This window comes from Chiloscyllium plagiosum, chromosome 38 (assembly GCF_004010195.1).
Source record: "Chiloscyllium plagiosum isolate BGI_BamShark_2017 chromosome 38, ASM401019v2, whole genome shotgun sequence".
NCBI lineage: Eukaryota > Metazoa > Chordata > Chondrichthyes > Orectolobiformes > Hemiscylliidae > Chiloscyllium > Chiloscyllium plagiosum.
This window is the reverse complement of record NC_057747.1, coordinates 1,639,897-1,663,022: the sequence shown is the minus strand read 5'-3', so window position 1 is coordinate 1,663,022 and position 23,126 is coordinate 1,639,897. Positions and strand designations below refer to the sequence as shown.

Here is a 23,126-nt window from a genome sequence, read left to right as displayed (position 1 = left end):
CTAGAGGCTACAAGTTTAAAGTGAGGAGTAACTAAGGAACATTTTTCATTCAGACGGTGGTAGAAATGTGGAAAACATTGCCTGAGAGGCTGTTGGAAGCATATATTCTTGCAACATTTAAGCATCTGGGTGAACACTTAAGATGCAAGGGCATCGTAGGCAGTTGTCCAGGAGCAGGTAAATTGGATTAGTGTAGCTTGGTGTTTGTTGGTTAGTAAAGATTTGATTTGATTTATTATTTTCACATGTACAGTGAAAAGTTTGCTAACCAGACAAATCATACCTTACATACGTTCATCAGGGTGATGTAACACTACACACAGTATTATGTTCTAACTACAGAGAGGATGCAGAGAAAGATCAACTATAATGTTGATCAGTTCATAAACCTGATAACAGCAGGAAGAAGCTGTTCTTGAAGCCGTTTGAATCTGCTGCCTGTTTTTAACATTTTGTATCTTCTATGTGATGGAAAAGGGTGAAAGTGAATATAACCGGAGTGGGAGGGAGCTTTGATTATATTGGCAGCTTTCCCGAGGCAGTGGTAAGTGTCAATGGAGTTAATGGAAGGAAGGCTGGTTTTTGCAATGGACTGGGCTGTGTTCACTTCTCTGTATTTTCTTGCAGTGTTGGGCAGAACAGTCGTCATACCAAGCTGTGATGCACCCAGATAGGATGCTTCCTGTGGTGCACCTGTAAAAATTGTCAAGAGTCATTGTGGACATACTGAATTTCTTTAGCTTTCTGAGGAAGTAGAGGCATTGGTGTCCTTTATTGACTGTAGTATTGACGTGGATGGACCAGAGTACATGGGTGATATTTATCCCTTGAACTTGAAGCTCTCTACCATCTCCACCTCAGCATCATTGGTACAGTCAGTTCTGCTATAATGTGGTAGTTCTGTTCTCTTGCAATCCAATGTTATTAGAAAATCGTGTGGTAGCAGCACCATTGAAACTAATGGGGCTAGAATCGCATTATAACCAATGCATGCTTTTAAACTTTGCGCTTTGGAAACCGTGTCCCCATCCAATTCGTCAATCATGTTATAGTGAATTTATGTTAACGAATCGCGTGTTATAGCAGAACGACCTATACAGACAGGGGCGTATCTTCCACTTTGCTTCCTGAAGTCGATGATCAAGCTCCTTCATTTTGCTGGCATTGAAGGAGAGATTGGTGTCTCTACACCATGCCACTAAGCTGTCTATCTCTTTTCTGTATTCTGTCTCTTTGAGATCCAACCCACTACAGTGGTGTCATCAGCAAATTTGTAAATAGAGTTCGAGTTGAATTTGGCCACACAGTATATAAGGAGTGCAGTAAGGGGCTTTGTATGCAGCCCTGCAGGGCACCGGTATTGAGGATTATTGTGGGCGTGGTGTTGTCACCTATCCTTGCTGATTTTGATCTGCAGGTAAGGAAGTTGAGGATCCAGTTGCAGAGGGGAGCAGAATCCTAGGTTTGCTTAGAATTATGGTGTTGACGTCCCAGCTAAAGTCAATAAATGGGAGCCTGGCATTGTCCAGATGTGCCAGGGATGGCGTCTGCCGTTGAACTTTTGCACCAGTAAGTGAATTGTAGTGGATTGAGGCAGTCTGGGGGCTAGAGTTGATGTGAGGCACTTCATAATGATGGATGTCAGAGCCACCAAGAGATAGTCATTAAGACACATTGCCTGATTTTTCTGTGGCACAGTATGATAGAGGTCGTCTTGAAGCAGGTAGGAACCTCCTATAGTAAGGAGAGGTTAAAGATGTTGGCAAATGATCCTGCCAGCTGGTCTGTGCAGGATCTGGGTGTACAGCGGTGACTGCCCCTTACTACACTCCTTATATACTCTCTCTGGCCAAATTCAACTCAAACTCTCAAGAAGGCCGATCTGACGGCTGTGGCTGTGACTGTGGGTACAGGTCCAAGGCTATTGGGGCAGGTGACATCATTTCACTAACCTGTTCAAAATGAGCATAAAGTAAATTGAGCCCATCAGGGAAGGATGCGTTGTTGTCAGCAACTCTACTTCACTTTGCCTTGTAGTCCATAATATGGTGTATGTCTTGCCGCAGTCATTGTGTGTTTGTGTAGTTAGTCTAGGACCCTGATTTAGTCTGGTATTGTCTCTGAGTTCTTGACGGCTTTGTGAAGACAACTTGGGCTGAAGGACCTGTATCTATGTTGTGACTCTGTCATGTCTCCAGGGAAAATCCGTGGCAGTTTTTAGTAGCTGCTGGAGACAGTGTCCTAGTCTTCCAAATGTTTAGTTGCAAGACACAACTGCTTATTCAGTTCTGGATGCCAGGCGAGTAACATGACAAACCAAAGGCACTGAAGTAGTCGAGATAGATAGTGATGGGATAGAGTTGTTTTGTCAGCGTATATGTAGAATCTGGCATGTTATTGGCTAATGTGACCAAAGATTCTGTAGGTGAGCAATAGAGCATTATGGGTAGAGGATGCCAGAGCTCATCGTGTAATAGCTGTTAGATAAACCATTGCATGTAATTGTCTGGCTCTGATTAAAAAGACAGGAATGGAGCAGGCTTGGTAGCCAAGCTGGTGAATGGATGATGTCAGTGTCAAAATGGATGACGAAGGATGGTTTATCATGATCAGTCACAAAAGTATATCGGGCACATGTATTTTGTGACTTCGAGCATCATTGCAGTACTGTGACAGCACAGTAACTTTTTTGAAGGTACGTAACCCAAGTATTTTCATTGTCTTGTTGATTGAAGCTATATGATAAAATAAGGCCCTTGAGGAATATAAAAGGAGAACTTAAATAAAAATTAGGAAGGCCAGAAGGACCATAATATGTCCTTGGCAAGTAGAATTAAGGTGAATACATATAATAAGAACAAGAGACTAGCTGAGAAAGGGTAGGTCCGCTCAAGGACAAAGGAGAGAACTTGTATGGAGCAAGTGGTTGAGATCCTTAATGGGTACTGTGTATCAGTATTCACCCAAGGAGAAGGATGTTAATGATGGTAAGATTTAAGGTATGCTGATATTTTGGGTCATGTCAATATTAAGAAGGAAGAGATTTTGCGTGTCTTGAAAACATTAAAATAGATAAATCCCCAGGGTCTGATGGAAGCAAGGGAGGAAATTGCTGGGGCCATGACAGAGATCTTTGTAGCTTCTTTAGCTACAGCCGAGGTCCCAGAGACTGAAGCATAACCAATGTTCTTCCTTTACGAAGAACAACAAAGATATTGCAGGAAATTATAGACAAGTGATAGGGAAATCATTGGAGAATGTTCTTAGGGACAGGATTTACTCATTTGGAGAAGAACAAATTTATTAGGGATAGTCCGCGAGGCTTAATGCAAGGGAGAGCTAGTCTCTCAAATTTAGTTGTGTTTTGTGAGGAAGATGCTGAACAAAGTGACCTTAGATTGAAATTCATAGCTCCTTGAAAGTGGATTTGCAGATAGTTATGATAGTGAAGAAGGTGTTTGGTATGCTTTGCATTATTGGTCAGAGCATTGAGTATAAGAGTTGTGAGGTCATGTTGCAGTTGTATAGGACATTGGTTAGGCCAGTTTTGGAATATTGTGTGCAATTCTGGTCTCCCTGCTTTAGGATGTTGTGAAAGCTGAAAGAATTCAGAGAAGATTTACAAGGATGATGCCAGGGTTGGAGGGCTTGAGCTATAGGGAGAGGCTGAATAGGCTGAGGCTATTTACTCTGGAACATCAGAGGTTAATAAAATCACGAGGGGCATGGATAGGGTAAATAGACAAGGTTTTTCCTTGGGGTGGGTGAGTCCAGAGCTAGAGAGCATAGGTTTATTGTGAGAGTGGAAAGATTTAAAAGGGGCCTAAGGGGCAACCTTTTCACGAAGAGGGTGGTGCATACATGGAATGAGTTGCCAGAGGGAGTGGTGGAGGATGATACAATTACAACATTTAAAAGGCATCTGGATGGGTATATGAATAGGAAGGGTTTAGAGGCATATGGGCCAAGTTCTGGCAAAAATGAGACTAGATTAATGTAGGATATCTGGTCGGCATGGATGAGTTGGACCAAAGAGTCTGTTTCTGTGCTGTACATTTCCATGACTCTGTAATTGAGGTGGTAGGGCAGTGGATGTTGTCTACGTGGACTTTAGTAAAGTATTTGAGAATGGGAGTTGAGATGTTATGTTAAGGACGTACAGGACATTGATGAGACCTCTTCTGGAGTACTGTGTGCAATTCTGATCGCCCAGCTCGAGGAAGAATGTTAGGAAATTGGAGAGGGTTCAGAAAAGATTTACGAGGGTGTTGTTGGGAATGGAGGGCTTGGGTTGTCAGGAGATGCTGGATAGACTTCTTTCACTGGAGCATAGGAGGTTGATAGGTGACCTTATAAAGGTTTATAAAATCATGAGTGGCATAGATAAGGTGAACAGTAAGGGTCTTTTCCCTAGGGTGGGGGAGTTCAAAACTTGTTTTATTTTCATGGTGAGAAGGGAACGTTTTAAAAAGGACATGAAGAGGAACTTTTTTTAAAACACCGTGATTCATGTGTGAAATGAACTGCCCGAAGCAATGGTGGTTGCAGGTACAGTTACAACATTTAAAAGACATGAGGATAAGTGCGTGAATAGAAAAGGTTTAGAGGGATACGGGCCAAATGCAGGCAAGTGGGACTAATTTAGTTCGGGAATGTGGTTAGTCTGGACGAAGGGTCTGTTTCCATACTATATGACTCTATGTAACAAGGTCCGTCTTGGTAGGCTGATCGAGAAGATTAAACTTTATGCCATCCATAGTAAATTGACAAATTGGATACAAAGTTGAAACTTTATTGCTGGAACAGCACAGCAGGTCAGGCAGCATCCAGGGAACAGGAGATTCGACGTTTCGGGCACAGGCCCTTCTTCAGGAATGAGCACCCGAGAAGGGCCTGTGCCCGAAACGTCGAATCTCCTGTTCCCTGGATGCTGCCTGACCTGCTGTGCTGTTCCAGCAATAAAGTTTCAACTTTGATCTCCAGCATCTGCAGACCTCACTTTCTCCTCGAAAATTGGATACAAAACTGGCTTGGTCATAGAAGACAGAGTGTAGTTGTGGGAGGGTGTTTTTCTGACTGGACTCTGTAGCCAGTGAAGATCTGCAAGGCTTGGTGCTGGGACATCTGTTGTTTTATAATATATAAATGAATTGGATGAACATGAGTGATCTGATTAAGTCTGCAGACAGCACAAAAATTGGTGGAGTTATGGATTTGTCAAAGGATACAGCAGGATATAGATCAGTTGAAAAGTTGGGCAGAGAAATGGCAAATGGCAGACTAGTGTAAGGTAATTCAAAGTTTGTGAGAAGATTTGTAGCTCGGGTGCTCATTGTTGTCGTTCTGTTCGCCAAGCTGGGAATTTGTCCAACGGAACGAGGACATGCCGCAACCCAAAGGACTAGCCACACTGCCATATATCAAGAGCATTTCCGAACTGACAGCCAGACTACTGCGACCACTAGGACTCATAACAGCACACAAACCAACAGCCACTCTCAGACAACAACTCACCCCGGCATTTGTAGTGGTTTGAATCTGCCGCTTCCGGTTGTCAGTTCCAGCTGTCCGTTGCAGTGGCCGGTATATTGGGTCCAGGTCGATGTGCATATTGATTGAATCTGTGGATGAGTGCCATGCCTCTAGGAATTCCCTGACAAAACAGAGAACTGACAACCGGAAGCGGCAGATTCAAACCACTACAAATGCCGGAGGAAAGATCACAGAAGTGCTTCACAGGAGGCTCCCAAGCACTGAGGATGTCACCTAGACACGGGACGAAACGTCTGCAACACAAATTCCCAGCTCGGCAAACAGAACCACAACAGTGTAAGGTAATGCATTTTGGGAGGTCAAATACAAGAGAAAAGTGTACAGTACATGGCAGGACCTTTAGAAGCATTGATAAACAGCAATCTTGGGGTGCAAGTCCTGAAAGTTGGTAAAGAAGGCATATGGCATACTTCATCAGTTGAGGCATTGAATATAAAAGTTGGCGAGTCATGTTGCAGCTATATATAATTTCAGTTAAGTCACGTTTGGAATATAATATGCAGTTTTGATCACTATAGGAAGAATGTAGAGGCTTTGGAGAGGATGCAGAACAGATTTACCAGGATTTTGCCTGGATTGGAGAATATTAGCTGTAAGGAGAAATTGACAAACTTGGGGTTTTTTTGCTAGAGGCTGAGGGGGTGGCCTGATAGAAGTAGACAAAATCGAGTGTCATTGATAGTCGGAGTTTCTTCCTAAGGTAGAAATACCAAATAGTGTGGACATAGGCTTAAGATAAGATGGGGAAAATTTAAAGGAGATGTGCAAGTCAAGTTTTTTTTTATACAGAGGGTGGTAGATGGCTGGAACACATTGCTAGGGGAGGTAGTAGAAGCAAAGACAATGAAAGTGGCACTTAGAGTGCGAGACTAAACACACATGAACAGTGTGCAGGCAGGATTAATTTGGAATGGCATCAGACATGGTGGGCAAGAGGGTCTGTTCCTATGCTATATTGTTCCATGTTCTATGATTGATTGTGCACGAAGCTAGCAACACTAATTTGTGTTGCAATATTACGTGTCTAAGAGTAGAAAGTCATGTTTGCAGCACGGGGAGGTCCCAGAGGACTGGAGAATTGCTAATGTTGTCACCTTGTTTAAAAAAAGTAGAAGAGATAATCCAGGTAATTACAGACCTGTGAGCCTGACATCAGTGGTAGATATTGTTGGCGAAGATATTGAGGAATAGGGTATATACCCATTTGGAAGAAAATGGGCTTATCAGTGAGAGGCAGCATGATTTTGTGCAGGGAAGGTCATGTTTTACAAACCTAATCGAATTCTTTGACTGATGAGGGAAAGGATGTAGATGCCATATACATGTACTTCGTTAAGACATTTGATAAGATTCCCCATGGAAGGTTGATGGAGAAGATAAAGTCGCATGGGATCCATGGTGTTCTGGCTAGATGGATAGTGAACTGGCTGGGCAAAAGGAGACGGAGAGTAGTAGTGGAAGGGAGCGTCTCAAAATGGAGACCTGTGATCAGTGGTGTCCCACAGGGATCCGTGCTGGGACCACTGTTGTTTGTGATATACAGAAATGATCTGGAGGAAGGTGTAGGTTACCTTGTTAGCAAGTTTGCAGGTGACACTATGATTGGTGGAGTAGCAGATAATGAAGGGAACTGTCAGAGAATACATCAGAGTATAGAGTTGGGCAGAGAAATGGCAGATAGAGTTTAATCCGGACAGATGCGAGGTGATGCAGTTTGGAAGATGCAATTCAAGAGCAAACTGTACAGTAAATTGAAAAGTCCTGTGGAAAATTGAGGTACAGAGAGACCTGGGTGTTCAGGTTCGTTGTTCCCTGAAGGTGGCAACACAGGTCAGTAGAGGTGGTCAAGAAGGCATATAACATGCTTTCCTTCATCGCACAGGGTTTTGAGTACAAGAGTCGGCTGGTAATGTTACAGTTGTACAGGACTTTGGTTCAGCCACATTTGGAATGCCATGTACCGTTCTGGTCACCACATTACCAAAAGGATGTGGATGCTTTGGAGAGGGTGCAGAGGAGGTTCACCAGCATGTTGCTTGGTATGGAGGGTGCTGAACTATGAGGAGAGGTTGAATAGATTAGGATTATTTTCATTGGAAAGATGGGGGTTGAGGGGGGACCTGATTGAGGGCTACAAAATGGTGAGAGGTGTAGACAGGATGGATAGCAAGAAACGTTTTCCTACAGCAGAGGATTCAATTACAAGGGGTGATGAGGGGAAGAGTTTAGGAGAGATATACATGGAAAGTTCTTCACACAGAGGGTGGTAGGTGCCTGGAGTGCGTTTCCAGTGGAGGTGGTCGGGGCAGGAACGATAGCATCATTTAAGATGTATCTAGACAGATACATGGATGGGCAGGCGCAAAGGGATACAGATTCTTAGAAAATAGGCTGTTGGTTTAGATAGAGGATATGGATTGGCGCAGGCTTGGAGGGCCGAAGAGCCTGTTCCTGTGCTGTAATTTTCTTCTTTGAAAATGATCAGTTGTGCAAATTTCATTGACTTTTTCCTGTTGGGGCTGTGTAGACATGAGTCACACTTCATTGCTTAGCATAAGTTATATTATGTATTTAAAAAAAGGAATACACAGTTGGACCGTCAACATGTGTACCTGGAACGTGTCAACCAAAGATCCCACCCCAAAGACTTGAGCAAGTAAAATAGACTGACACTTCCATTGGCGTATTAAAGGAAGTGCATTAACTGTCTGTAACACCTTACAAATGAAATACTAAATAGAGTATCAGTCATTGTATCATATGGATGTAAAAAGTTTAATAGCACTATTAAGACCTATGTTCCAGGTGATATTTATCCATCAAAAAGCATGGTTTCCAGAATCACAGAACTGTTAAAGTACGGAAGGAGGCCATTTGACCCTTCATGTCTACAGACGTTCTCCAACTGAGGGGGAAAAAAAAGCACCATTTCCCTGTCACTTCTTCCCTCTACATTCTTCTCTTCCTTTGATATCCTTCTCAGATAATCCAATTCCCCTTAAATACCTGATTGAAACTGCCTTCACCTGCTACATATACATCTGCTGCACCCCCTTTTGGAATTGTAACTTTCAGTTGCCTCTCTTTGTTCTCCCTACCAAATCACTTCATACTTTGCATTTCATTTCGTCTGCCACTTGTATGCCCATTTCACCACCTTGCCCAATGCCTTTTTGAAGTTCACAAATGCAAGTTTTGAAATTGTGATCATTTTGCTATGGTGTATTTCTGTAGCAGATTATTTGGTTGTTTAAAAAGTGCTGTTTGTGGGAATTTACTGTAGAGAAATAAATTGAAGTAGACACTGTCTCATGCAGATTGCCATTCTGCCCTTTTTTTAAAATCTAAGACAGGAGCTCTACATTTCTAAACAGATTTGCCTTGGTGCAGAGCCATATTTCCATTCTGACCGTTTCTTTGTAATGCAGAATTGTCAAAGGCAAACTGTACCCTCTTTTCACAGCTTTCAGGTGCCCTATTTTGAAATTTAAAGATCCTAGCACCAGCTTTGACAGCTGAAGTAAAGTGCATAAACTAAGTGTGATGTTAGGGCATTGGAAGAATAGTTTGCCAGATTGGTAATGGGATATGGTGCCAACTGGTGATGGAACAGGATGCCAGGTTACCAGGATGTCAGATGGGATAAGGGTAGGGTGTAAGGTGGCAATGTACGTTTAGGCCAGGTTGAGTGGGTGGGAGAATTCTGGCCCAGAGCAGTGGATGGAAAGGGTAGATGTCAGATCTGGCGGAAGATTTGGGTCTGGCAGTTGTGGTGTAGGATGTTTGATCAGGGTCTGGGGGCCCTAAGGGAATTGGAGCTGGTGTAGTTGAGGATGTGAGAGATAAGGTGCCAGTTTAATAGTTACTTGGGTATTTAGTAGTCTAACTTTTCCTGAGTAACTATTTTCCTTAATTATATTGACAACATCCAACAACTCCAATTTGAACTGAGATTTTCTAATGATTCCAGGTGTAGAGCAATTGCCCAGCAGAAAATTCAATTTCCTGGGCATTTCGAGGGTCTTCACAGGGTTCCCATGCTCATGTCTGATCAACATTGGCATTATGACTTTCTGACTAGCAGAAAATATGAGCCAAAATACTTGGTAAGTTGAAGCGGGTTGGAATGTCCTGAAGTTGTGAAAGATATTTATTAAATACTAGTCCTTCTGTTTTTAGGAAGGGTTAGTTATTGTTTGAATTTACACCCATATAAAGTTGAATAATTGTACTACATCCTTGTGATGTGGTCAGGGCTGCATTTATTGTTTATTGTGGTTTTACTACTGACTTGTCAGGCCACTTCAGAGGATGTTGAGAGGCAATTTATCAAATTCAGATTCACAATTTGCCATGACTTGAACTTATGACCCCTGTCTTGCTTGTTCAGAAACTGAAGTAGCATACCCTTTAAAATAAGAGAGGTAGAAAACTAGAAGAAAGAAGCCAAGAGTTCTGAATATGAACTGTCACAACATAGTTCGATGTTAACAATTTAGGATTATTTTATATGAACGGATTTTGAGAAAGATGAATTGCTGCGTGACTGAGAAATTATCTCAAGCAGAGAAAATGCGAGATTTAGCCGGCTCCAAAAAGGGAGTGAAAAATAAATGGCCGCAGGCCTCTTGTTTTAGGAACTTTAACCATTTCCGATCTGATTGATTCTTCTCTACCACCAACCCACCCCCATCCTCACCACCAATGTTTCAGCCTGACTTATTCATCAGCTCCATTCTGTAGAAGATATGATAATATAATTGCAGCTGTCACATAAATTGATTTCATAAATTTAATTTTGCTTATAGTCCTCACGAGCGTTTAACAGGGTACTTAAACTTGTAATTTAACCTTTTTAATAGACTTGACTTAATGATGAATGAATTGTAGAATACTATGTTTATTCAGCTTTACTTCAGTGCTCTCATGAGGGTCAAGAGAAAATTCAGTTTTCTTCATTGGCGTGAAAAAGAGTCCTTCCTCTGTTGGTAAAAATGTGTAGAAGTTGTGAACATTCTAACCTTGTGCCAAAGTATCTGGAACACAGCCAAAAGAGAGAGTTTCTCCATAGTAGGAATTTCTTCTGGAAAATACCAGAACAACAAATGCATGGACAAATAAATGGTTAGGAAAGGTTTAGAAAGATATAAGTGAAGTAGGGGGAAATGGGGTGACAGTTTTGGTCAGCATGGACCAATTCGGACTGAAGGGCCTGTCTCCATGCTATAGGATTCTGTGACTCTTATACCAATTGCACTTCTGACATCATACATTAAATTGACTATTACTAATTTTTGTCTTGTATTATAGGTTCATGGAGCCAGCTGTTATTGTTTGCCTGGGTGGAATCCTGCCTTTTGGATCCATTTTTATTGAAATGTAAGTTTCTTTATACTTTGGAATACTCATGGTCCTTCAGTGCTCGCACATTGTGTTGTCACTTCAATGCTGAATTCATAACTTACATTGATGCTGCATGATATATTGAATGTTATATTCATATGAAATATTGGCATCAATGGTTAAAATGGCGTCAGGATGAAAAATGGAGACAGTTGACATTTTTGAAATGCTAAATTTATAATACTAAATGAATGTTAACTAACTTTGAATAGTTGCTTGGATCAAAATTTTTAGAAGAAAAATCCATTTTGTTGGCTACAATAAAATAAATATGGCAGATGCTAGAAATTCTTAGAGTTTTATTGGGACTTCATATATTGTTGCAAATAGCGAATTTTGAGAAAGTTTGTAGCTCAGGTTGAGGTTCTGGATGTAGGTTTGCTTGCTGATCTGGAAGGTTTGTTTTCAGACGTTTTTATCACCATACTAAGTAACATAATCAGTGAGCCTTTGGATAAAGCACAGGTGGCATGGCCCACTTTCTATTTATGTGTTTAGGTTTCCTTAGGTTGGTGATGTCATTTCCCGTGAAGTCATTTCCAGTTCTTTTTCTCAGGGGTTGGTAAGTGAGATCCAAGTCAATGTGTTTGTCAATAGAGTTCGGCTTGGAATGCCATGCTTCTAGAAATTCTCGTCTGCATCTGTTTGGCTTGTGCTAGGACGGATGTGTTATCCCAGTCGAAGTGGTGACTGAAATGTCTGAAAACAAACCTTCCAGCAAATATACTAGAAGGCAATATTGCACTGCAATCTGTACATTTCACTTAATTCATTGTCACATAGGATTGTCATACCTACACTGACAGTTTTAACAATCTAGTAACCACCTGCATTTACAGATCCAAGTTCTTGTCCAGAAATAACTTTTTGTCCAGATTTAAATTCACTTGTTACCATTGAAGTGGAAATTTCATTCAGCCACCTTTTGTTGAGACAATTAAAATTTTTAATTCACAACGCATTAGGGAAATTTAACATGGAAGCATTTGTAAAATTGTAAACTCAACATATTGTTTCATTATTTGAAGATGTGTTGTCAGATTACAACTTGTTTTATATCCTTTCTGTTTAAACTTGTGTTCAATCAAGGTTCAGCCTTGGGGCAAAAAGTCCAAGCCAAATCTAGTTCTTGATGTAGTTTAACTGTAGTAATTCCCATTCTACCTTTAATGAAATTGAGTGCCTACATCTCGAAACTATCCCTACCTTATGCCTGAACTTGTGCTTCAGTGATCAAAGAAAGGGCACAGCAAGATCCTGCCTGGATGTGAAATAAATACAATTGGAGACATTTTGCTTTGTGAAAAGAGAGTTTTAATAAATTGTTTTCGGTTTGCTTTCTGTCCTGAAGTTGCTGACTCTTCCTGGGATTTAGTTCTGAGACTACTAGTCAGTGGGAATTAGAGAAACAAATATGCAGGGAGATTGGGGAGACTTGCAGGAGCAATAGGATTGTCACAGTAGGGGATTTTAATTTTCTTTCCACCAGTTAGTGAAGGTAAGACTAGAAGGATATGACAGATGAATGCGTGGCCGAAGAATTGGTGCTGGGGGCAGGGATTCAGATTCTTAGTTTGTTGGGATCTTTTCTGGGGTAGAGGTGACCTGTTCAAGAGGGACAGGTTGCACCTGAACTGGAGAGGGACCAATATCCTGACTAGTAGATTTGCTACTGCTACAAGGGAGGGTTCAAACTGGATTGGCAAGGGGGTGGAATCCTCAATAGCAAGGAGACAAGTGCAAAGCTGGAAGGAGATACATACAGTAATCAGAAACCGCAAGTTCAAGAGAGAGAGGTCAGGCTGCAACACGACAGGGAGGGAGGAATGCCTGTTGGATTAAATTACATCTATTTCAATACAAGAGGGCTGACAGGTAAGGCCAATGAAGTCAAGATGTGGACAGGTGCGTGGGTCTGTGATATTATAGCCATTACTAAAACATGGCTAAGGGAGGGACAGGGCTGGCAGCTTAATGTGCCAGGGTACAGGTGCTTTAGGCAGGAAGTGGAGGAAGAGGGGAGAGGGAGTTTCATTTTTGATTGGGGGGAGTGTCACAGCAGTCGTCAGAGATTAAATAACTGAGGAATCATCCAGTGAGATTTTGTGGGTGGAGCTAAGAAATAAGGGGATGGTCAGGCCCCCAAGTAGTCATGGGGAATTAAAGGAACAAATACAAAGGGACATTGGAGAGACTTCAGGAGCAATAGAGTGGTCATTGAGGATATTAATTTTCCAAACATAGACTGGGACTGCCAATGTGTTAAGGACTTAGATGGGGTGGATTTAAGTGCGTTCAGGAAAGTTTCTTCAAGCAGTATATAGAGGACCCTACTTGGGAAGAGGCAAAACTCTTGGGGAAATAGGGTAGGACAAGTGACTGAGGTGACAGTGGGGGAGCACTTTGGGACCAGTGACCATACTTCTATTAATTTTAAAGTAGTTATGGAGCGGGACAAAACTGGTCCATAGATTCAAGTTCTAAATTGGGGCAAGGTGAATTTTGATGAGTTAGACAGGAGCTTGCAGGGCTTGATTGGAGTAGTTTGTTGCAGGCAAACGGGTCTCTGGCAAGTGGTAGGTCTTTAAAAGTGAGATAGCTAGAGTTCAAGATCTGTGTGTTCCACTGAACGTGAAGGGCAAATTTGGCAGGAGTAGGAAGCCCTGGATGACCAGACAAAATGAGGCGTAGCTCAGGTTCAGACAGATGGAATCAAGGGAATTCCTGGAGGTGTGTAGGGAATACAGCAGTTTACTGAAGAAGAAAATCAGGAGGGTGAGAAGGGAGCATGAGATAGCTTTGGCTGAGAAGATTTAGGGTGAATCCAAAGAGATTCTTTAAGTATATTAAAGGAAAAAGAATAACTAGACCAAAGTGGACATGTATGTGTGAAACTGCAGGAGGTGGTCATGGTCCTTGACAAATATTTCTCCTCTATCTACTGTGGCGAAAGCCATGAAGACTTGGGAACTTGGGGAAGTTAGTGGCAATATCTTGGGAACAGTTTATATCACAGTAAAGGAGGTTTGAACATATTAGAATGTATGAAGGTGGATAAATCTCCTGGGTCCTGACCCGATATATCCAAGAACAATGCAAGAGGCTCGAGAAGAAATTGCAGAGGCCCTGCCTGACACATTGTTAGCCACAGTTAAGGTCTCTGAAGACTGAAGGGTAGCAAGAGGATTTCATTAGGTGTAGTCCGCATGGCTTTGTGAGTGGGAGATCCTGCCTCACAGATTTATTAGAGGACAAGGTTCCCCATGAGAGACTGGTTAGCAAGGTTAGATCTCGTGGAATACAGGGAGAACTAGCCATTTGGATACAGAACTGGCTCGAAAGTAGAAGACAGAGGGAGGTGGTGGAGGGTTGTTTTTCAGTCTGGAGGCCTGTGACCGGTGGAGTACCACAAGGATCAATGCTGGGTCCACTACTTTTTGTTATTTATATAAATGATTTGGATGTGAGCATAAGAGGCATAGTTAGTAAGTTTGCAGATGACACCAAAATTGGAGGTGTAGTGGACAGCAAAGAAGGTTACCTCAGAGTACAATGGGATTTTGATCAGATGGGCCAATGGGCTGAGGGGTGGCAGATGGAGTTTAATTTAAATAAATGCAAGGTGCTGCATTTTGGAAAAACAAATCAGAGCAGGACTTATACACTTAATGGTAAGGTCCTAAGGAGTGTTGCTGAATGCAGGATCGTAGCTCCTTGAAAGCAGAGTCGCAGGTAGATAGGATAGTGAAGGCATTTGGTATGCTTTCGTTTATTAGTCAGAGTATTGAGTATTGGAGTTGGGAGGTCATGTGGCTGTACAGGACATTGGTTGGGCCACTTTTGGAATATTGTGTGCAAGTTTGGTCTCCTTTCAATCGGAAGGATGTTGTGAAACTTGAAAGCGTTCAGAAAAGATTTACAAGGATGTTGCAGGGGTTGGAGGATTTGAGCTATAGGAAGGGGCTAAATAGGCTGGCGCTGTTTTCCCCTGAGCTTCGGAGGCTGAGGTGTGACCTAATAGAGATTTATAAAATCATGAGGGGCATGGATGGGGTAAATAGACAAAGTCTTTTCCCTGGGGTGGGGGAGTCTACAACTAGAGGGCACAGGTTTAGAGTGAGAGGGGAAAGATATAAAAGAGATCTAAAGGGCAACTTTTTCACACAGAGGATGGTGCATGTATGGAATGAGCTGCCAGAGGAAGTGGTGGAGGCTGGTACAATTGCAACATTTAAAAGGTCTCTGGATGGGCATATGAACAAGAAGGGTTTGGAGGGATATGGGCTGGGTGCTGGCAAATGGGACTAGATTAGGTTTGCCTATCTGGTTGGCATGGCGAGTCACAGATAGGTAGAGCAGTGACAAAGCCTTTTGGCACACTGGCCTTCATCAGTCAGGGTACTGAGTATAGAAGTTGGGAAGTTATGTTGCAGTTGTGCAGGACTTTGGGGCAGTACTTGGGAGTTTTGTGTTCAATTTTGATCACCTTATTTTAGGAAGGTTGTTATTAAACTGGAAAGAGTGCAGAAGAAATTTACAAGGATGTTGCCAGGACTCAATGGCATGAGTTATAGGGAGAGAGGTTGGACAAGCTAGAATTTTTTTCCTTCGAGCGTAGGAGACTGAGGGGGATCTCATAGGGGAATGTCATAGAAGTGTATAAGATCATGAGAGGCGTGGATAGGGTGAATGCACTCAGTCTTTTTCCCAGGGTTGGGGAATCGAGGACTAGAGGGCATCAGTTTAAGGTTAGCGGGTAAAGAATAAATGGGAACCTGAGGGGCAACTTGTTTACACAGAGGGTGGTATGTATATGGAATGGGCTGCCAGTGGAAATGGTTGAGGCAGGTACATTAACAATATTTAAAAGGCATTTGGACAAATACATGGATAGGAAAGGTTTAGTAGGATATGGGCCATGTGCAGGGAAATGGGGTTAGTAGAGTTGGGCCTTTTGGCCCAAAGGGCCTGTCCCAGTGCTGTAGGACTCTGTGACTACTGTTTCCTCATCAAAGTGCCCATTTTTGGTGTTAGCCAGTTATTTAACTTCTGTAGGCATCACACCTAGCTCCAATCCCGTTTCACAAAAATCACAGAATAAAAAGCAGCAATAAGACCGTAGTGAAATAGTTTCTTTCCTCCTGAGGCCAATTAGAACATCAGTAGCTGTTCTGACAGATGTGTGGGCATGTGTTGGCAAATCTTCTGTTTCTGTCCTATTTTTCATTGTGTTTTCTCCTTGCAAGTTAATGCAGTGGCTCGAAATGCACCTTGTGCTCTTGATTTCTAAGTTGATCCATCTCCTCTGATCATTATTGGGAATACTGTTGGATGCACCATTCTGTCAATATGCATTTTTGAAACTTCGGAAAGTTTGAAAATGTGCTTGAGACAGTTTTTGCTTGGATAACCTGATGTAGGGTAACAAAACCAGTGTTACTTGACTCTTGTATTGAAATAGCAGGATGCAGCATTTTCACTTGTACTTCAGTTGAAACATAACAGTCAATGTGGAAAATCGATAATTAGACATTTTGTTCTGTAACAATTTGAACCAGAGGAGGGAGGAGCAGTTTCAACATGCAGTTTTCACTCATCCAGTGTTGTCATTGTTTTAAACTATGTGACTCAAGATTTTGTTTTACTTATACAGTGGGCTAGGAGGATACTGACAAGGTTAGTATTTATTGTCTACCTTATGCCTTCTGACTCGTCCTGTAGATGGTGGACAGGCATCGGTGAGTCACTAGACGCATATTACCCAGCTTCTGACCTATTCTAGCTGTTGCCTTCATAGGTCTGGTCTGGTACAGTTTACTTTTTGGACAATGCTGCTCCCTAGGAAGATGGTGAATTTAGCAGTGCTGATGCTGAGTTGGTTTACCTCTGCTTTGTTGGAGATGGCCATTGTCTTGCACTTGTGAGCTGCAAATGTTTCTTATCTCAATGCTGTTTAAGTCTTGCTGCATTGGAGCACAGGTAGCTTTGGTATGAGGCATTACAAATGGGCTTGAACATTGCAGTGATCAATGGATGTTTCCACTGAGGATAAAATGTCATTTGCTGTAGAAACTGGAGATGATTGGACCAAGTACACATCACAGAGGAATTCTGGGGCTAATGTACTTGATGTCCAACAGCCACAACAACTTCCTATGTGTTAGAAATGATTCTATTGTTATGATCCTAGCTGACTTTTCTACTGGAAAAGTCAGATGCCAGATTGAAATTTGCTTAATGGATCATATTTTTGTTCAAGTCTTCATTCACTGAAACGTAAGCAGATTTTATTTGACGATTTATGTTATCATAACAATAATAACAATAAGAGTGTTATACAAAATAAGCCAAGATATAGAACATAGAACAGTACAGCACAGAACAGGCCCTTAAGCCCACGATGTTGTGCTGACCACTGATCCTCATGTATGCACCCTCAAATTTCTGTGACCTTATGTATGTCGAGGAGTCTCTTAAATGTCCCCAATGACCCTGCCTCCACAACTGCTGCTGGCAACGCATTCCATGCTCTCTCAACTCTCTGTGTAAAGAACCCGCCTCTGACATCCCCTCTATACTTTCTTCCAACCAGCTTAAAACTGTGACCCCTCGTGTTAGTCATTTCTATCTCAATATAAAAGTTTGTTTTGTTGTGTGTTTTAAGATCTCTCGAAACCTCATCTATTTCCCAACATGATCGCCTTACAGCATTTCAAATCCAGAGAAATTATGTCTATGTCAAGTCTTTAGGCTTGATGTAACGGGGCAACTGGGAAGAAGCAGTTAAATGTAAAGTCTGCTTATGTGAATATTCATAAAACGGAAAGCTTAGACTTTCTTGGTTTCTTCATTCTGTATTAATTTCTAACCAAACACCCCGGTCTGATTTAGAAGTTTCACAAGTTGTCAGTTGCACCAAGGTCACTTAGCTTTCAATTAACTGCTCTATACTTTCTCGGAGAGAAACCACATTTGCTTCTGCCCCAGTCAGGTGTCTCCAAAATTGCCGTAAATGCTCTCAATCTTTGGGTTTTTAAGTTAAAATTGTTCCTTGACTATCCTAAACCTAAATCAAGGTAATACATTGTGTTTACTACCTCTGTCATAAACCAGACAGTATCAACAATCATTCATTAACACTCTTGGGGAGTTGAAGTCACCTACTCTCTGACACATGCTGTATTGGATCACTGTTCCAGCAAGGATGGTCTAACACTTCACAAAAGTAACCAACACTAGTTTGAAATGCAGACTCTAAAAATGGTAATAGAAATACACAAATCGCATGCCTTTCATCACACTATCCTGTGGAGCATTTTCCACTAATCCCATTGACTTTAACCTTACTCTGGCTCCTCGTGCTTGGCCAAAGGCTCTTTTGTTGAGGGCAGTCATTCACCTGAACATTCTTTTCCATGTTTGGACCAAGACTGTAATGAAGTGTGTAGCCAAGTAGTTCTGACATAGACAGATAAATTCTCTGGATTTGAAATGCTGTAAGGCGATCATGTTGAGAAATAGATGAGGTTTTGAGAGATCTTAAAACACACAGCAAACAAACTTTTATATTGAGATAGCTTAGCTTATTTTGTATAATACTCTTATTGTCATTATTGTTATGATAACATAAATCGTCAAATAAAATCTGCTTATGTTTCAGTGAATGAAGACTTGAACAAAAATATGATCCGTTAAGCAAATTTCAATCTGGCATCTGACTTTTCAACTAGAAAAGTCAGCTAGGATCATAACAATAGAATCATTTCTAACACATGGGTGGGCAAGAATTTGTGTGTATTTCATTTGTAGTGAATAAAATTGACTGATGATTGGCATCTTAGAAGGCAGAAATGGATTATCTATTCTGTGCTTCTGGTTGAAAATGGTTAGAAATAGTTCAGAGTTGTCTTTTATATTCATGTGCATCTCTATCATCATTGATCATGGAGCAGCACCCTCTGGTTGATTAATTGTCCACTCATCCACAAATGGGTTTGACAGGACTCTGGAGCTTGGGTCTCATCCTTCAGGAGGCCATTAAGGCCCGTGAACCTGTACTGCCATTCGGTGAGATGAATGTGGCGCAACTCTAAATGCCTGTCTTTGGCCCTTAAAGTTCTGTTAAACAAAAGTATTATCTCACATGTTTGTGGGATCAGTTCATTCTGTTTACTGCGTGCTGCTTCTGCTGTTAGCACACACATGTGCTGTGTGGAGGCATCACCATGGTGGCACCGCATTTTTAGACATGTCTGGTGGTGTTTGGGACTGCTTTTCTACACTCATTGAACAGGGTTTGATCTCTCGACTTGCTAGTGATGGTACAGTGAGAATAATCCCAACTGCTAAGTTCAAGATTACGATGAATAAAATTCTGCAGCTGGTAGCCCACAACAATTCTTGGAGTCCAGTTTTGTGCAATTAGATCCGTTCTAAAATGACCAAATTAGCACAATGGTGATGTCATGCAACATGGAAGAGGGCATTCTGTGTCAAGGTGAACATGTCCAAACAGACTCTGAGATGCCACTCCTACCAATTATGATCATGGACATATGCATCTGTAACAGACTTATGAAGTTGAGGTTAACTAAGTTTTTCTCTCTCTTTACTCTCCCCACCACCTGTCACAAGATCAGTCTGGCAGCTATGCTTTTAGACTGCCAGGAGCCATTCTGGTGCTAACCGTTGCAGTCCCCAGTCTGTGTCCTTACTCTTGGTGTTCCACATGTAGTACTGATTCATTAACTGAGCATTGGATGATAGATGGCAATCAATCTCATTCATTGTTGACTTGATATCATGAGGCTTCCTGGAAATGCTGAGGGGCCACTGCCTCCTTAATGTACATTCATGACTGATTGCTGTCATCTCTCTTAGGATAGGCGATATACCCAAATATGTTGGATAAATCTGCAATGTTATCTAAATGTTATGGGCGGCACGGTGGCACAGTGGTTAGTACTGCTGCCTCACAGCGTCAGAGACCCAGGTTCAATTCAAACGTGGAGTTTGCACGTTCTCCCTGTGTCTGCGTGGGTTTCCTCCTGGTGCTCCGGTTTCCTCCCACAGTCCAAAAATGTGCAGGTCAGGTGAATTGGCCATGCTAAATTGCCCGTAGTGTTAGCTAAGGGGTAAATGTAGGGATATGGGTGGGTTGCGCTTCGGCGGGGCGGTGTGGACTTGTTGGGCCGAAGGGCCTGTTTCCACACTGTAAGTAATCTAATCTAAAAGGCATGATTCTGAAAGTAGATTATTGAGCTGATGCTTTACTAGTAGAATAGAATCGCTATAGTGTGGAAGCAGTCCATTCAGCCTATCGAGTCCACACCAACCATCTGAAGAACATCGCAAGCAGATCACCCCCTCCCAACCCCATACCCATAATGCTGCATTTCACATGGCTAACTTAATTAACCTATGCATCCATTGACACTATAGGCAATTTAGCATGGCCAGTCCTGCTAGCCCACACATTTGTGGACTGTGGGAGGAAACTGGAGCACCCAGAGGAAATCCATGCAGACACGGGCCGGATATGCAAACTCCACACAGACAGTTGCCCGAGGCTGGAATCTAGCTATGGTCCGTGGCACTGAGAGGCAGCAGTGCTAACCACAGAGGCACTGTGCCATCCTAAATCTCTGTGACCACAACCTGGTTCTGAAGAAGGGTCACCAGAGTTGGAATGTTTAATTTTTTTTGTTTATCCACAGATCCTGCCAGACCTCCTGAGTTTCTCCAGCAATTTCTGCATTTGTTTCAGATTTGTAGTTCTTTGTTTTAAGCCTGTGCAACTGGATCAGCCTGAACTAGAGTGTTGCATCCAGTTTTGAATGCCATACTTTAGGAAGGTTGGAAAGACAGCAAGAGAATGCGGAAAAGGTTTGTGGGAATGGTTCCAGAGATTCAGTTATGCAGAAATATTGTATAAGTTGAGGTTGCTCTGTTTGGAGGCAGAATTGAGAGAGATTTGATTAAATTATTCAAAATTGACTGGTCTGGACATTTTAGATTAGGAGAAAGCTGCACAAATTTAAGGTAAGTTGACAAAAGGAGCAATGGTAAAAAGAAAACATTTTTTTTCCACAGAGGTTAGAATGGTTAAAATCTGGAGTGCACTGCTTTGCAGTGTGGAGGAGATGGGTCAATTGAAGCTTTTAAAAGGGAGCTGCATAATAATCTGCAAAGAAAGTGTTTGCAGAGCTATGGGGAAGATGCACAGGAATGGCACTAGGTGAATTCTACTTCAGTCAGCACAGATACAACAAGCCAAATAACCACACCAGGTACTGTAACCAACCTGTGAACCTCAAAGAACATGTAAATTTGATTGGGCTAGGTGTAAGTTTGTAAAGTCCACACCTGTGTAGTCCAGTGCTCAGTCCAATTTTAGACTTTTTCATAAACATGTAATACAAATAAATGGCTTGCTAGGCAATTTCCGAGAATTCTAGGTCATCCTCGTTGCTTGGGATCTGGAGTCACTTATAGGCTAGGCTAGATTAAGATGGCAGGTCTATTTCCCCCAAAGAAAACACATATTGAGTATTTTACAACTTTGCAGTAGTTTTGTGGTGCCAGTTAATGGTAGATCTTTATTCCAGAGGTGAGAGTTGATGCAGATCAGGCAATAGCAAGCAGTAGGCCAGCTAGTGGGAAGGATTTTACTGGGAAGGAACCAAGGGATCAGTTCAAGTGTGTTTGCTTTAATGCAAGGAGTATCAGGAATAAAAGTGATGAACTTAGAGCATGGATAAGTACCTGGTGCTATGATGTGGCCATAACAGAGACATGGGGCAGGAATGGTTGCTGGATGTTCCAGGGTTTAGAGCATTTAAGAAGAATAGGGAAGGGGGAAAAGAGGAGGGGGTGTAGCAGCACGAATCAGAGAGGGTATAACAGGTACAGAAGCTTCCATTGTTGAGGAAGATCTGCCTACCGAGTCAGTATGGGTGGAAATTAGGAACAGCAAGGGAGCAGTCACCTCGTTTGTGGTTTACTACAGGCCCCCCAATAGCAGCAGGGAGATGGAAGAAAGCATAGGTCGGCAGATTTTGGAAAAGTGTGGACGTAGTAGGGTTGTTGTAATGGGTGACTTTAACTTTCCCAATATTGATTGGAACCTCCTTCGAGCAGAAGATTTGAATTGAGCTGTTTTAGTAAGGTGTGTTCAGGAGGGTTTCCTAGCTCAGTACGTTGACAGGCTGACTAGGGGAGAGGCCATTCTAGACTTGGTGCTCAGAAACAAGCCAGGGCAGGTATCAGATCTTGTGGTGGGAGAGCATTTTGGTGATAGTGACCACACTGCCTCACATTCTACATAGCTATGGAGAAGGGGACGCTTAGGCAAAATGGGAGGAGATTTAATTGGGGGAGAGTAAACTATGATGCGATTAGACATGAGTTAGGAAGCATGGACTGGGAGCAATTCTTCCATGGTGAAGACACTATAGACATGTGGAGACTGTTTAAGGAATAGTTGTTACGAGTGATGAATAAATATGTCCCTCTGAGACAGGCAAGGAGGAGCAAGATAAAGGAACCTTGGGTGACGAGGGCGATGGAGCTTCTTGTCAAAAGGAAGAAGGTTGCTTACATAAGGTGGAGGAAGCTAAGGTCAAGCTCAGCTCTAGAGGATTACAGGCAGACTAGGAAGGAGCCCAAAAATGGTCTGAGGAGAGCCAGGAGGGGGCATGAGAAAGGCTTGGGAGAACGGATTAGGGAGAACACAAAGGCATTTCACACTTATGTGAGGAATAAGAGAATGGTCAAAGAAAGAGTAGGGCCGATCAGGGATAGCATAGGGAACTTGTGTGTGGAGTCTGAGGAGGTAGGGGAAGCCCTAAATGAGTTTTTTGCTTCTGTCTTTATGAAAGAAACAAACTTTGTTGTGGTTCTGTTCGCCGAGCTGGAAGTTTTTGTTGCAAACGTTTCGTCCACGGCTAGGCGACATCCTCAGTGCTTGGGAGCCTCCTGCGAAGCGCTTCTTTGATGTTTCCTCCAGTGTTTATAGTGGTCTGTCCCTGCCGCTTCCGGTTGTCAGTTTCAGCTGTCCGCTGTAGTGGTTGGTATATTGGGTCCAGGTCGATGTGTTTGTTGATGGAGTTTGTGGATGAATGCCATGACTCTAGGAATTCCCTGGCTGTTCTCTGTCTGGCTTGACCTAT

The 23,126-nt window shown here is 42.3% G+C and overlaps 1 protein-coding gene across 1 annotated transcript in view; it reads left to right on the top strand.

The window, feature by feature from the left end:
• The window catches only part of tm9sf3 (transmembrane 9 superfamily member 3), a 153,997-nt gene that overhangs the window by 108,758 nt on the left and 22,113 nt on the right, over positions 1-23,126 (top strand). Inside the window, exon 11 of the mRNA XM_043678647.1 lies at positions 10,864-10,932. Within this exon, the coding sequence (XP_043534582.1) occupies positions 10,864-10,932 (69 nt within the window). The remainder of the gene's footprint in view (positions 1-10,863; positions 10,933-23,126) is intronic.